This window comes from Octopus bimaculoides, chromosome 1 (assembly GCF_046866305.1).
Source record: "Octopus bimaculoides isolate indiv1 chromosome 1, ASM4686630v1, whole genome shotgun sequence".
Taxonomy (NCBI): Eukaryota; Metazoa; Mollusca; class Cephalopoda; order Octopoda; family Octopodidae; genus Octopus; species Octopus bimaculoides.
This window is the reverse complement of record NC_142928.1, coordinates 115,909,259-115,925,799: the sequence shown is the minus strand read 5'-3', so window position 1 is coordinate 115,925,799 and position 16,541 is coordinate 115,909,259. Positions and strand designations below refer to the sequence as shown.

At 35.0% G+C, this 16,541-nt stretch overlaps 2 protein-coding genes across 2 annotated transcripts in view; one reads left to right on the top strand and one right to left on the bottom strand.

The window, feature by feature from the left end:
- The window catches only part of LOC106874947 (ribosome biogenesis protein bop1-B), a 51,607-nt gene extending 42,122 nt beyond the window's left edge, over positions 1–9,485 (bottom strand). The window contains exons 1-4 of the mRNA XM_014922866.3: positions 9,389–9,485; positions 5,781–5,909; positions 2,048–2,428; positions 1,679–1,830 (exon numbers count right to left, since the gene is read on the bottom strand). Of these exons, the coding sequence (XP_014778352.1) occupies positions 1,679–1,830; positions 2,048–2,428; positions 5,781–5,909; positions 9,389–9,454 (728 nt within the window). The 5' untranslated portion in view covers positions 9,455–9,485. The remainder of the gene's footprint in view (positions 1–1,678; positions 1,831–2,047; positions 2,429–5,780; positions 5,910–9,388) is intronic.
- Positions 9,486–9,738: 253 nt separating this feature from the next.
- Positions 9,739–16,541, top strand: part of LOC106874948 (progesterone-induced-blocking factor 1) — a 32,624-nt gene continuing 25,821 nt past the window's right edge. Inside the window, exons 1-2 of the mRNA XM_014922867.3 lie at positions 9,739–10,345; positions 15,648–16,283. Of these exons, the coding sequence (XP_014778353.2) occupies positions 9,986–10,345; positions 15,648–16,283 (996 nt within the window). The 5' untranslated portion in view covers positions 9,739–9,985. The remainder of the gene's footprint in view (positions 10,346–15,647; positions 16,284–16,541) is intronic.

Genomic DNA, 16,541 nt, shown 5'->3' with positions numbered 1-16,541 from the left:
GATAACTAAGTTATTTTACTAAATTCTTTATTATATTTAAAATTCATTGAAAGAAACACAGAACATCTCAACAGAAATATGGTAACAAGAGGGTTAATAACAGTTGTACATTCATCTAGACAGGTCTGCAACACATATATTCTAATCCTTTACCACTTCTTTTCTGAGGACCAGCCATCTTGGTTCATAAACAATATGAAAATCCATGAAGTTCCCAACTGTTCAGCCTCTAACAAGTTTACATTCAAAAGTTCAAAGGTTTACATGGGTGAATGTATGTAATTAAGTTTAATCCTAATTACTTATCATTGATTTTCCCCAATGCCTTGTTGGAAACATGAACATAAATGGAATGGAACAAATGGATATCTCTATGAATCGATGCAGTGTAAAAACTAGTCCTAGGTCTCTGTTGATTCTGTACAATGCTCAAATATCAATACCATAACAATGAAGAAACTTATTTTTAAGTTCTAACTTTAAGTATTGTTCCAAATTGACTATTCAAAGGGATAACATAATACACAGATTTTGTTTTTAAACAAACTGGTTTTGCAAATTTTTTTCCTGATCATGACTGAGAGATAATAACCTTAACCAATATCTTTTACAGAGGGACATCCAAGTTACTTTCCTTGACTAAAGAGTTGCATTTATTCTCAACTGTGGGTTTATTTCAAAGAATCTAAAATAAATCCATTAGAATGTCTCTAGTTGTAATAAAAGAAAAAGATTTTATAATTTGTGACAAATGATTAGCATCCATTAATGTAGGATGTAAGAACTGCATAGAAGTAATGGTCTATTGGAATATGAAATACAGAGAATTGAAGGAACAAAGAATAAGAATATGGTAAAAAAATTTAGAAATTAAGCATCAAACTTCAAAATGCAGAGACAACATAGTTTTGATTTGATTGCTCCTTGAAAAGTTAATAAGGTTAATCATTAATTAATATGTTCTAAACTCTGGAGTACCAGTGTTTAACTGGTGAAGCAGACAGAAGATGAGGTGAAGCAGACAGGCAATAAATATTCCTCAATAATTACAGGTAATTTGGGAACATTAACTAAAGCAAAATGTACATCACCAACACCTACAATATACGAAATAACAAGAAAGCCTCTACGTTGCAGCCCAACCTGATGGTAACAGCCACATCTTCATCGAGAATATCAGCGAAGTCATGAATGGAACATCATTAATCAGAGTTGTACAATCAGAGCAGACTTGGAAGTAAACAAGATAAATAGAGATAAAAAATACAAGTAGAGTTTGAAACCAGAATACACTAAATTCATAAGTTCAAACTATACAATAGAATTTGTATTGGATGAAGCAATATTTTTTGCTCCATTTCTCAATTTTAGCATATTAGTGCAGTCTGTCACTGTCGTAACAGTGAACTCTACTGCTATGCAGTATTCACCTACAACTAATGAAACATTGTGTCTATGAAGAGTTAAATGTTAACCATGGACACAGTGCAGTGTGTCTAATTTACACTTCTAGCTGTCCAACTGTTTTCTGCAGACTCATACAATAAACAAACATAAAAATACTGTTTAATATATATTGTGAGATAGAGAGAGAACTAAGGCAGTTTTAATGACTTTTTTCAGTTACATAATAAAAATATTGTTGAGACCAAATTAAAGTGAAAAAGTAGTAACTCACCAATAATTGGGGTCATCCAATTTTTCAAGGAAATTATCAAGCTCATCTCCATGAACAGGTTTCTTAATCTTGTGCCCATCTAGGTTATAGCCTATATGTTCATAGTCATCATACCACTGCATTGGAATGTTGCCCACTGTGTTACGAATATCCTAAAATGGTGGAAAAGAAATGAAAAATCAGTAAGAACAGGATTGTGCATATGAAGTGAATGGCATAACTTACTGAGCTGCAGCTGAACCACCCACAAAGAGTGAACACAGCCAAGAAGAAATATGAATCTGGGTTATGGACACAACATTGCTGATCACTCAACCAACAGTAACACCAAACATGTTAAATGAATTTTAAAAAACACAACTGACTCACCTCTTCATCAGAAGAATCTTCATCATATTCATCAACAGCTGCAGAAGAATCTAATGATGGTAACACAACAGTGTTTCCTTTATTTTCTCGCTTCTTCATATTGTCTGATACTTTATTGGAGTGGTCCTTGGAAGTTGGCTGGTTTTTAACACACTTTTTACTCTTTCCTGCATCACTAGTGTTTGGCTGGATTTCCTTGACGTTTGTTCCATCTCCAGTATTACTACTATTGGCTCTGGAAGAAGCCTTTTCCTCAACATCAGCAACATCCTCCTTGCTGCTGACATCCTCAAAAGCACCTATTTCCTCCTCCTCATCATCACTATTGTCTGTGTTGCTCTCTTGGGAAATATTATGCTCATCTTTATTAGATCCTTCCTCCTAAAAAAGAGAAAAAGAAAAAAAATTAACTGCACAAGAATAAAACAACTAAACAACTGAGGAATGATTCTGTTGTTTCATTGTTTTACATATGTTGACATGAGTAGAATTGTAAGCAAAAGGAGTTCAATAAGGTGACACCTATTGTTATCTAAGCAGACTGTGGAATGCAGTAATGTATCTTACCAAGATCTGATAAGTAGCTGAGCACCTTTAATATTCCATTAATATACTTTATCTGTACAGTAGGTTGGCTGAGTTGCTTTATTCATGTAGATGTAACCTGGTATCCATAAACAAGCACTAAACTTAGAAATTTTTTTTTTGTAGCGGTACATAAATTTTTGGTTAAACTACAATTCCTAACAAAAGACATCAATGGCTACAATATTCAGTAAAATGATGTAGAAGCTTCTAACTACCACATTCATTCACTCAACACTAATATTAAATGATAATCACCCTTTATGCAATTTTTTCCCTTTCTTTCATCAGGTTAACTAGTGGGACCCATGGAAATTCCACAAAATGTAAAAGAGAAGTTATTTAAAAAACGAAAGGATGATTTTTATTTTTATTTTGCTATGTTAATTCACTTCCAGTCACAATAATATATTATATGCTTTTTAAAATTTCCCTCTGCTGAGCACTTTATATTTCACTCTTTCTCCTCACCTCTCACTTCCACTAACCACAGTAGTGACAGCATAATGTATTGGCTGTTTTCTCTTCTCTCTCTCACTTAGCCTCCTCTTCTCTAACAAACTAAAGTGTAAAGTGTGAACGGACAGGTAGAAGAATATTAGAGATTTAGTTCAATAACAAAATACTCTTCACTATCAACACCATAGTTTTCAGTAACAAAGCTCATTTCAGTTCAGCTGTTTGTCTATGTCTTTTTCTTCCTGTTGATGTATCTCTATGCTATCTGCCTATCTCTCTCCTCTCTCTCTCGCTTTTAATGTAACTGCCTTCTCTGTCCATCTCTCTTTAACCTCATCACCAGAACATCCTCATTCAACATCCGTTGTCCATGCTGGCATGGGTTGGACAGTTTGACTGGGCTGGCACTCTGAAAGGCTGCACCAGACTCTAGTCTGATTTGGCATGGTTTTCTGCGGCTGGATGTCTTTCTTAATACCAACCACTCTAAGAGTGTAATGAGTGCTTTTACGTGCTACCAGTATGACAATGGGGATGCGTTTACGTGCCAATTTGCGTAACACCGGTATCTGCCATTTTGCCCAGCTTGATGGATCTTCTCAAGCACAACATAATGCCAAAGGTCTTGGTTATTGCCTCCATGGGGCCTAACACTCGAAACAAACTCAGCCACTTTGCCTCCGTCAGGTCCAACACTCAGCTAAATATTGTATCCTAAACATATCTCTTTCTCTGTAGTTTTCTCTCCCCATCCTACAGCATGCTGTTAACACTTTTCTCTCACTGTCTTTTTCTCTTGCTTTTCACCTCTCCCTTCAACTAACATGATACATTTAGCCTTATTATACATCTTTCTCTTTTCTTCTCTACTCACACTACCCTTCCACTTTTACCCCACCTCTCTGACTGACTAATGTCAGAAATACTTGGCTAAGGATAAACCACAATTCCTGGTAGTATTTGACTTGAAGGAATTTGGCAAGATGCCACATTCAGTAATCTGATAGTAAATAAAGAAACTAGGTGTTGAGTTTGTAAGGGCTATATAAAGTCATGTGACAAATTTAATGAGGGAGGGACTATTCTGAGCAGCTATTCCCTGATCCCACTTAACCCTCTTACAACGTGGAACCATAGTACTGAACCACCAAATTATCTCTTCTCCACCACCATGTCTTACTCTTCACTATACACATCAGCCTGACACTCTTACAACCAACCCAACCACACATCTCTTTCTCTTTATTTCCAGGTCCACTGCTTTATTATTATTATTATTATTATTACATTTCTCTCACTCTTCCCTGATTCATGTATCATTGGTTATCTCTCAACCCTACCCAAATTCTACTGTAATCACTTACTTATCCAACACTTGTTCATAGTATTCATCCTCTCAACCATTTCCTACGTCTAACCATCTCTCACTCTTCCAACTTCTACTCACTCATACTTCCTGTTCTCCCCTCCCCACTCACTTCCATTGTATCCCATATTTTGAGGGTCCAACCAGTTACCTCATCACCATTATTTTGATTTTTCCAACTCCATCTTCTATAACGTGATGCACAGCTCCCCACCAGCAACAAATTTGCTCTGTTCAGGTCCTTTCTCACTTAAACCCTTCATCCCTTAGCATAAAGCTGCCTCCTTCTTAACTATAGTCCCATCCAACCAAAGGGGATCTTATTCTAGCAGGTTCTATGGCAATCTCACTAGTGCTGGTGCCACAAAATACAAAACATCTAGTACACACTGCAAAGTGGTGGACATTAGGAAGGATATTAAGCCATAAAAATAATACAAAAGCAGTCTCCAGGCCCACTAGATCTCGTGAAACAGTACAGTGTATGCTAGCATTGAACATGGACATTAAATGATATTTTACATAGAACGCACCTATAAAGAGGCACAATTCCATTTACCTTTTTCTCCCAATAATACTAGTATTTATAAACTTCCAAAGAGAAGAAAAGCAAAGTTATCCTGAGTGAGCTTGAACTGGAACAAATATAAATAAGAGTAAACACTTTCAGATATTTCCTCCACTGGCACATCATCACTTTTGCCAATTTCATTCAATGTGAAACAGGTTAGTTCTCAGTGAAAATTCTGAAAGCTGTTCCAATTTCTAGTCAGACCTTATTTTTCATGTTCAAAGTATGAACATCACTAATTCTGATACTCCTCCTGCTTAATTTAAGGAGAAAATTTAGTTGTTATGACTTGATAGTGTGGAAAGGTAGAAATAATGCTGAATTAATCACTACACATGGGAGTTTTAACCCTGCAAAAATAAACTTTGCTGTTTACCTACACAAATTTAGCAAAACAGACATCAACAAACTCCATTATTATTACTATTAATATTTGAGTGACACTGATATTAATATTTGACATTGATATTTGAGTGACATTGAACTCTTAGTAAATGGAGACTCCAAATTCAATATCACTTACATACACTTGTATTAGAATAAGGAAAACCTTTTATGGAATACAGTTGCCTTGATTGTCTCTCTTCAGATCAAACAATCAATATAGGAATGAGAAAATAATGCAAAAAATGATTCTAATCTTGGACATTTTAAAACAAATTCATAAATTTGCAGGGTTACATCAAATGCTCATCTGAGCTGTTTCCTTGGGTCTATTTATGTCAACTATAAAACAAATGAAGTATATTTACAAATGAATCTTCTTCTTCTTCTTCTTCTTCTTCTAGACCAGAATAAACACTTTCTTCACTATCACTTGAACCATCACTCAAGTCATCAGAGTCATCTATTTCATTCACATTTTTATCCCATAAATCATACTGAAAGAGAAGAAAGATAATTAGTAAATAGTCACGTAAAATAAATGTTCTTGTAACTTTTTCATGCTATTTTAATCCTTTAGCATTTAAACTGGCTATATCCAGTTCAAATATTCTACCTGTTTTATGGTCAAACCAGCCAGATTGGGCCTCCCGCATCTACCTTACAATGTCATTCTAAAAATAAACAATCAATCAACAAAATCTCGAAGCTATGAGATAATGCATGATTAATTTAAAACAATGTGAACAAATAAAATGCTAAAAGGTTAAAACAATTTTATTACATCACTATGGAATGGGAATTTTTTACAAATTTAAATATAAGTTAATGAATTTCTATATCAAATTTGACATTTTGATTTCAACATATTATTTATTAAAAGAAACATTTTAACAGCCCTTTCTAATGCCATCTACTCATTCAACTACATAGTATTTAGGCAAAAATAATGTTTTACAACGAAAGAGGGAAGTAAACAGGCAGAGAGCATGAATATCTTTCTATTCAGAAGACAACATTATTCCATAGACCATCAATTCTGGAAAAGTTTTGGGTAGGTCTCTAATGTCAAATTACATCACCCAATGAGAGGATATTTATGACTGATTATTTTATACAATTATTGTCATTGTTTAGTACCAGATCAGTCAAACCTGAACATATCTCTGATTGGCATTTCAGTCTCAATCATCCTGTATTTTATTTTTTATGATAGTACTATGAAGAGGTCACTCTGATTACTTTATCCTAGTAATTCAAGCAACAATCAAGTGACTTTTTTGTTGACTCATTTTTACAGCTATTTATATACAATAAATGGAAAAGTTTTTTTTTTAAATGACAAAATGCTGGTTAAGAACACCATGTATGTATTTGATGATATACAAAACACATTAAACCATACATGAATGCCTCAAGAAATCACCCTCGGTCCTATATGCAAGGTGGGCCTTCGATAAGCTAATTTTGTTTGACTTTCTTTTCCCTCAATATGCGCTGCATCTTTTATGCCATCAAATACGATATCTGAAACGGAGCATTTCAATTTAAACCCTCTTTTATAGCTCCAAAGACACATCAGGATACTTCATATTATGACTGTAAACTCTAAAGGAAATGCAAAGAGAAATAAGTATTCAACAAGGACAGTAGTTACTCCATCAGACTGTTCTTCTAGCATAGATGTAGAAACAATAAATCCAGCAAGTAAACTAACAAAAAGAATCTGATGAAGTCATTATTATGAACCAAACAATACTATCCTTGATGAATCTACAGTTTATATTTAAAAAAAAAGTACCTACAATATTCCAAAATTGCATGACACATCTTTATCGGTGATTAGCAGAAATACCCAGCATTGCTTGGGATTAAAATGGCCTAGTATTACAGTTATGTTGAAACAGGTGATACAGGAAAGTGCAGCATCGATGACAAAACATTTATGGAGTAAATGATAGGCTAATTCAACTAAGTGACATGTCATGCATCTGTTTGGGGTATTCCAGGCCCTAATCTGTCATGGAAAATTGGGTATGGGGCAATGTGATTTTTGAACGCACCAAAAAGCTTGTCAGTAGATATACTCTCCTTTGTGGCAGTTGGCACTATGTCTAACATGACCCATCGTTTGAAGTTTGACACCTCCTTCGGGTTTGTTGTCTTACATCACTCATTAGAAGAACTGCGGTTGTTCATTTGTAGGTAGCAAGGAACCAATGAGGTGATAGGCTTCCTCTTGAACGTCGATGTAAATCCATGTTCAACTATCTCCTTAGATGCCACTTGAAATATAGAGGGGTATTGTCTGATATTGTTCAGAAAATCTTTTGACTGGATGGAAGATCTATAAGAGGTTGAGGAGGTGCTGGTAGTGCTGGCAATCTTACCTTACCACCTGAGCAGCGCATGCCATTAGTTTCATTTGGAAATTTTAAAGCTGTGCAGAAATGACAATTTGAGTTTAGCACACCAATTTGGAGAAAATTATCATTTTTATAAGAATGGGATGGATCATATCTGAAAGCAGCTGCTGGAGTTGTGAAGAACGAATTTGTATGTAGTCTGTTTCTGAGAGCTATTCTATTGGACTGCTGTCTAATCATTAAAACGTTTTTAATGATTCAGCATTAAGTGCTGCAGCATGCCTTTGCTGATGTTGAGAAAGTCTCATCTCCCGTCTGTATTGAGATTCCATTTGACATGCTGCAACATGCCTTTGCTGATCTTGAAAAAGTCACATCTAACTTCTGTCTTGAGACTCCATTTGATGTGCTGCAGTATGTGTTTACTGATCTTAGGAAAGTGTCAACTCTTTCCTCTCTTGAGGCTCCATTTGATGTGCTGCATCATGCATTTGCTGATCTTGGGAAAGTCTCATCTCCCTTCTCTTTTGAAACTCCTTCACATTAGGATATAAGTGAAACAATACTATATCACAATACAATATAGATGTTATTCTTTCACTTTTGATATGTAATACTGAACCAGTGCTAATGTTGTATTATTTTAATCCAAATGAAAAGAAATTTACATGTTGACACTCATGGTGTCTGATACTATTACCATGTAAAATTTGATTTGATTTTTTTGAGCCGTTTGAGAATGCATTGGGAACAGAGATAAAGAATTTTATATATTGTAATATAAATTTGAGTTATGCTTCTGTCCGTTAACTTCTAGATCAAAACTCAAATCAGCAACTCCCCTAATCTCAGGAAATGTCCTAAGGGAAGGGTGTCTATTTTTTTAAGGGCCGCCTAATTGGGGCCTCACTAACGACCCTATTTTTACTGCGTTTTAAACAAAATACATGGCATTCGCGACTATATCGGAGAAATGACAATGAATTTCGTACCATGAACTCACATGGAGTATTGTAAGGAAGTTCAATTTCTGAAGGACCACTTAAATGGAGCCCCACTGACCCCCATCTCACAATTGTTTTTTATTCATTTACCTCGCTCCTACGCTTATAAATCAAACTATGATCAGCACCAATACTCAGCACATTTGCAGAAATAATTTCCACTACACAAGAGTAGAGGGCCGCAAAGCATCCCGATAGTGGAGCCGAAGGCCTCAAAGATGCTCTCTGCAGTATCTAGGGTGAGTGCCGCCCTAAGGACGGTTTTAAGGCTAGTATAGATAAGTAGATTACAGTATTGGTAGTTGAAAGAGGTAAAATATCTCATTCATGAACTGTACATGCCACATGATTCAAAACTTAGCTAAAACGCCTCTAAGATGTTGTTATTATAAATTATTAGATAAAATATTATGCTGTATAATGTTTTACATAGGAGGCCGAAGCTGTTATAAGCATGCTATACCAAGATAAACGTTAAAAAATGTAACATACCTACAATACAAGATACACGTGTAATACTAATAGACGTGAAGTCAGTCATCTTCTAAAGTATAGCAGAGAAGACATCAAATGCAGAAACAGTTAAATAGAAGAAATATTACTTACATCATTAGATATTGGTTCAACATTCTCAACAACAGGACGTTTCCTCTTCTCACTTTTGGTGACCATGATTGAAAAAGGCCATGCGTTGGTCAGCACTGACTAATCTATAAATATATGTGTTATTAGATATTAAATATTTGAGACGAAAATCTGTATAAGCTCATTGTATTACGTTATAAAATAAATGAAAAAGTAATAGGCAAAAATATATTGTAAATAAATACATTATTTTACCATGTAAAATCGAATAAAGTTTTAGTTTTAACAATAGATTAGTTAGGGCTGTCAGAAAGAAATTATCGTCACTTGTAGAGATATTCACTAAAGGGAGATAATTCAACAGTGCTAGCGCGGCGCTACTTTCGAAACGTGTTACGACAAGTCAATAAACAAAGCGTACCTCAATACTTTGTATTCTTTCTTAAGCTATTTCTTACTGAAAATGATTGATTGCTTTGTATTATAAATGAAAAATGAACGATTTTAGTGGAATGAGTAAGCCGAGAAAGGTTTGATTTCAAGATCTTGGTATTATATACATATATATATATATATAAAAAGATTATAACAATTCTTTGCACAGTTCATTAAGAAAAGATGATGGATATGGAATTCTCTCAGATATTCCGAGATCAAGAATCTGATGAAATTAGTCTCGAGACCTCTGTTCCAACGGACACATTTTCTCCAGAAAGGGAACATGTGAACCGGCGCAGTTCGCGAAGAATTAAAGATACCGTATCTAATGCCGCTGGAAGAAATATTCTTGAGAAAAAGCAGCTACTTCATGACCTACAGCTGCACAAGATAGAGTCATCGCAAAAAGGAATTGCCATTGATAACCTAAAGATACAACATATGCAACGAACAGAAGAATTAGAAGAGAAACTGAATGAAGCTCTTTACCAAAAGCAAATTCTCCAAACTCGTTTGGAATCTGAAATCCGAATACAACAGGTTAATATTTGCCTCATATTTATTATTGATCGTATTTTGATGTTTAACAAAGTCCTATATTTCTGCCTTTCCTATGGGTGTTGATGTAATTCAATTTGCTTTATCTGTCGGTTTAATCTTCAATTATACAACGCAGGTCCTGTCGACTGACTTCAGGTATTTTGTTAAAATTCTATTTACATATAGGATTCATTATAGCAATACAAACTGTCTGAATTGCAGAATAAGCTTACTGTATTAAAATAATGAGTTATATATTCACTAATGAAAGCATTAGTATAGTTGTATTTCTTTTTCTATAAGGAAAGTAATGTGGGCAGTTAAAGTTAGCATCTATACTAACATTTCTCACTATCTTTTTAATTCAAATAATGACCAACCACATACAACTGTATGTATGTATTTACGTACACGAATGTATGCTTGTACGTACATCCATACCTGTGTATCTCCTTTCTAGGTACAAGGCCTAACATTTTGGTGGAAGTTTGGGTCTAGTCAATCTCATCAACCCCACATCTTGACTGATATTTGTTTTATCGACCCCGAAAAGATGAAGGGCAAAATTGAGATCGACGGAAGTCAGAAGAAATGCTTCTAAGCATTTTGTCCGGCATGCTAACGATTTTACCAGCTTGTCGCCTTTCCATACATGTGTATATGTTAAGTTGTGCTGTTCGCATGTACAGTGGCACTCTCGTAGTGAAGAAAATTCGGAAATTTAAAAAGTAAATAAAAATTGAAGGGGAGATAAATAAATCAACTTACTGGTAAACAGAGATGACACTTTTTGGTTGCTATATCCAGTGTCTACGTTGTTACTTACATTTGATTTTTATTGACTTCTTTAAAACTCCCATACTGAAGGATAACTGTATTTTCAATTTTACAAAAACATTTCTTCGGGTTTTCTTACCATTTGTCTTAGAACGTTCGCGATTCATTTTTTGTTTGCCAATCCTAATGATGACTGAGTACCTACAACTTTTTGTTGTCATTGTTGAATACGCATTAATATTTATATATTAGTTAAAAAAATTATTCTGCATCAACCTAAAGGGGTGAAAGGCAAATTGGGACAAGATTTGAACTCAAAAAGTAAAGGGCCATAACTTTCGTGCTGGGTTCTCTTTTTAGTCACTAGTTATTTGTTAAAGTGTCTCCATACTGCGGTACATGACACGTTCCAATTGGTCGATGTTCCCATTTCTTGTTGTGATTAAATAAGTTGCATAATTGTTGATGAAATTTTGAACATAATGGCATTCCTTACCCCACTATGCATATGAGACGTTCTGCTTTTCTAATAGTGTGCTACAGTAGATCATCATCATCATCATACGTCCGTTTTCCATACTGGCATGTGTTGGAGGCCATGACAGGAACTGCCAATGCCAGGAGCTGCAACAGGTTCGATAGTCCTATTTTGGCTTAGTTTCTACGGTTGGATGTCCTTTCTAACACCAATCACTCCACAATGTACTGGAACCAGCACCCAAACCAATGCTGTTTATGTGGCACCTTAGTTTTAGGATCTCAATTTTATTGTGGTGAGCTGGTCGAGTACAGCAATGCATCACATATCTTGGTCCTCTGTTGTCTCCTTCATAAAGTTCTGGTAATATTTGTGTGTATGTGTATGTATTATGCAAAGGTTGTTTTGATTGTATTGCAAAAGGAGGCATAGTAACGTTTCTCCCTGCTTTTCTTCATTAGCCACAATGGCTTCCAAGCAAAAGCAATGTGTTGGAGGGGTGCAGATTGTCTGATATAACAGAAAATTAGAAATTGTTTACAGAGATGAAACCAGTGCACAGATAGATAAAGAAGGAGAAATGAGTATTGAAGACAAGCTATGCTGTGAGAGACCATCAACTGCAAAAACTGATAGGAATCACCAGCAACTGGACAAATTGATTCATACAGAGAGGCATTTTACAATTTGTGAGGTTGATGTATGACTGAACTGTTGTTACAGTGCATTACAGAAGAGGTGGAAGACTAGGTATCAGAAAATATGTGAAAAGTGGGTACTTCAACAGTTTACACCCAATTCAAAGAAGAGAAATCTGCTCTGATCTTCTGTGAGGATTTGGAGCAAATGAAGACGTGTTACTTTTTTTTATCTGATGACAAATGAAATATGGGCATATCTTTATGATCTAGAAATGAAGGCTCAGTGTGTGAAATAACATCACACTTCTCAAAAGCCAAAGTAGTTTAAGAATCAGCAATTAGTCAAAGTGACTGTTAGTTAGGGATTACAATGGAGGATCATTCTCTTTGACTTTCTGGAATGTGGCTGTACCATGAGCCTCAAACAATGTGTTGAGATACTCAAAAAGCTAAGAGAAGGCATTAGGAGAACGGTGCAGGGCCAAAAAGAAATCTGAAAGCTATCTACATTCACTATGACAATGTGTGACCACACACATCTTTGGCAACAAATTAAGCAATTGACAAATTGGATTGGTCACTGGACCCCATTCACCATACAACTTGAATCTGGTATCCTCTAGCTTTCATCTGTTCTGTCCATTGAAGGACAGTCTTCAGAGAGAATGATTTGATGACACAAATGAAGTGCAACTGGTTGTGATGAAGTGAGAACAACAGTGCATTCCTAAAGAATATTCAAGAGCTTATGATGAAGACTATACCTTTGTATAGAGGAAAACTTATTCCAATAACATGGGCAATTTGAATGACCTGTATCTAGTAAATAAAGATGTTATGCCTACACATATACATGAGAGTATTACTGAACAGCAATGCTGATGACAGCAATAAATGGTCATTAAAAAATTGATGAAAATATAAATTCTAAAATATACCTTTGTGTTTAGTTTGATTAAGTATGTGGATGATATAAATGTTAAGAAAGTTTAACATTGAGAAACTTAGGTGCACACTATTTTGTACATACTAACAGGAAAAAGAATCTGCTTCCTACCCTGTCGGTAAAATAATAGTTCACAAACTACTAATTTCTTATTGGCGCTCAACAAAACAGCAAAACCAATATGTCATAAATCCAATGGTATCACTGCATTAGCCCTTCCCACATTTCTGAGAAAGCTGTAATTTGGAAGATTAGGAAGGATCAACAAAAGATAGTGAGAAAAGAGAGGTGACACAGAAATCTCTTACTAGAATTAGAGTACCTATAGAAAAAGGGCTGGTTGATGATGTGGTCTTACTGGTCATTAGAGTAGAAGGCTGGATAATTAGCGTGTTGATGTTACTTAACAATAGTGGCTCAAGAATGATTGCTTGAGAAAAAAACTGTAGAATTTGTTGGTTGAGGTACTGTGGATAGATTGCTCTCCAAATATGCTGGCTTGAGATGGTTGATATTAACAGTCTCTTATTCACCATGTATATCAAGAGTGATATGCTTGTAACTCATGGGCAACACTTTCAATAGTTCTGTATTAGGTGTCTGAAGTAATTTTTAAAAAAATAATCTTTGTAAACAGAAATGTGGACATTTGGAGAGGTCTTTAGGACTTATGCTCTGGTCTGCTATGAATTCACATAATCTATGAACATAGTTTAATAAGTTATGATTAAAGTTTAACACTGAGAAGCTTCAATATGCACAATTTTCTACATACTAAAAGAAAAATAAATGTCTACTTATCTTGTTAGTAGAATAAGACTTTACAGACTATTAGTCTTCAATTGGCTAACTAACACTGTAGAACCAATATATCAAAGGCTGAATGATGTTATAATAGAGCCTCTTAGATTGTTGAGAAAGCAGCAATCACTAAAAGGTCTACTGTAGGTAGTAAAAAGAGAAGTAGGTGCAACCATTTCTCCAGGTAGTTATTTGATGTTGTTATCAAATAGGAGTTCAAATGGGGGTGTATCTAAATCTCTCCTTTACTGTGGAGCATAGACCCAGATATATAAAGAAAGCATACTCATTCCATCCAACGGGATCAGCTTAGGTTTTCAGTGCTGACTTCAGTTGGTGAAAGAAATGTTCCATTTTACTATTAGATGGTAAATAGTAAGCAACAATATGATTTTGATTGCATCCTAGTGATCATGTTAGATAGATTTGAACTACCATCCTCTATCAGTTGTGGTGGTTGACGGTGTACTGTATTTGGAAATCCTTCGTAATCAGCTAGTAAGTAGTAGCATAACATCTGACCATCTGGTATACTTGTTCATATAACCAAACAGGTCTGTGTCCATATGAAAGAGGAAGTGGTCCTGTGAGATCAACATATATACTCAAACTTTGCATCTATTGAAGCAAAATACCTAACAGTGCCTTGAAATGCTGTAGTATCTTTGCTTCCTTACAGGTGATGCTTTTCCTAACCTACTCTGGAATATCTTTGTTGATACTTGTCCAGATGAAACATGCTGATATCAACTTCCAAGTAGTATTGATACCTGAGTGTGAGACCAACAATAGAATGCAGTGAAAACATTGCAATAGAAAATTTGTGACCATCACACCAAAAATTATCCTAATTACTAAAATCTTTCCAAATACTTTCTGCTAAGAAGAGCATCTATTTCTGATTTGTTTTTGTTCCAAACTTTTAGATGAATGTAAATGTCTAGAAGGTCACAAATATTTTAAGCTGGCTCTTTTAATCTCTCTCTCTCTCTCTCCCCCTCTCTCTCTCTCTCTCTCTCTCTCTCTCTCTCTCTCACACACACACACACACACAAAATAGTGCTTTGAAGTTATGAATTTTGCAAGTGAACGATACATATAGATATGCAGTATGACCTTGGGTATGATAGCTAAAATAAATGGATGAACTAAGTCTCTTGTTAACCACAGCCACCTTGAGCTGGTCTCAGTTGCTACGGCTATCTGGTGTTTGGGTCTCAAACCAATCTTCTGCATAAAATAGTGCACCAGTCTTGTTAGGAAACCATGGCGGATGAATTCAATAAGGAACAAAATTGTATGAAATCCTTTGACAAGAACCTCGTTGATCGAGTCTTGATATCCAGCTTTCCTCAATTAGTGAGAGATGTGAAATCGGTTGTCACAAAACACTATGACTTTAGCCAAGATGGATCATTTTTGTGCTCCTAAATAGATGAAACTTGTGAGGGTATAGGAAAGTTATATCTAAGAGCATTGTTCATCATAGTTAAAGCCATATAAGAACAAGACACACGAAAAAGATAAAGTTGTGTTTACTCAGCCAGCATAGAAAAATGTTAGAAGGCTGTTAATGATGGTGGTAGTAGTTGTCATCTGTTAAAATAAGCTGTTGAAATTATATTTTGATTCAAACTATTTTTTTTTTAATCCTTTCAGGAAGAATTCAAGCGTTATCAAGATTCTATGAAGAAAGAGCTAGAAGATGTTGTCAAGAAGCAGCATCAACTAGAATCATCAAATGCTATATTACAAGATAAAGCATGTGACGTGAAAAATAGTCTGCTGAATTTGGACCTCAGTGAACAAGAATACTATGAACTACGAAGCCAGAAAGAGGAGGACTGGTCTTTGCGAGAATATGTTAGCATTAAACTTTATGAAAAAAATTTTCCTCTACAAAATGAAGTGAAAACATTGAAGTCAGAAACCATCAGTTCTGAAAGAGAGATAAAAACATTAACAAACAAATTATCTGATTTACAAAAGAGGTTAGATGGGGAACGCATTGCCCATGGAGAACTAAGGATAAAATATCAGAAAATGAGTCTACAGCTCTCTGAGAATCAAACCAAAATTAAAACCGATTTGTATAAAATAAACAATTTTGACCATATCAAGAGTGATCGAGATAACCTACAGCATGACCAAACTGAACTACAGCGCCATAACCTGGTGTTGGATGCATCACTTGCTAATGTCCAAAAAGAACGTGATGATTTAAACAGACAGCTAGGTTGCTGCAAACAAGAGATTTCTTTACTTCAGCAAGACAAAACTTATCTGTCTCGCCAGGTTAGTTTATTTTATATCATTTAAATTTAATTTCAGTTTTGTTTTATATTTATTAACCCTTCTCCACTTTCAATATAGTTAAGTGTTTGATAAAATTGAATTTTTTGTTAAACAGGTTGGTATTATTATTCAATGTTAGCATGGTTGCATTGGTTTTAACAAATTTGGACATTTATATATTGAGTACTAGTTGTCAAATCACTTGAGTGTAAATTCTATTCTGAGCCAGACAGTGCGAGATCAACAAAGTTATGTCCC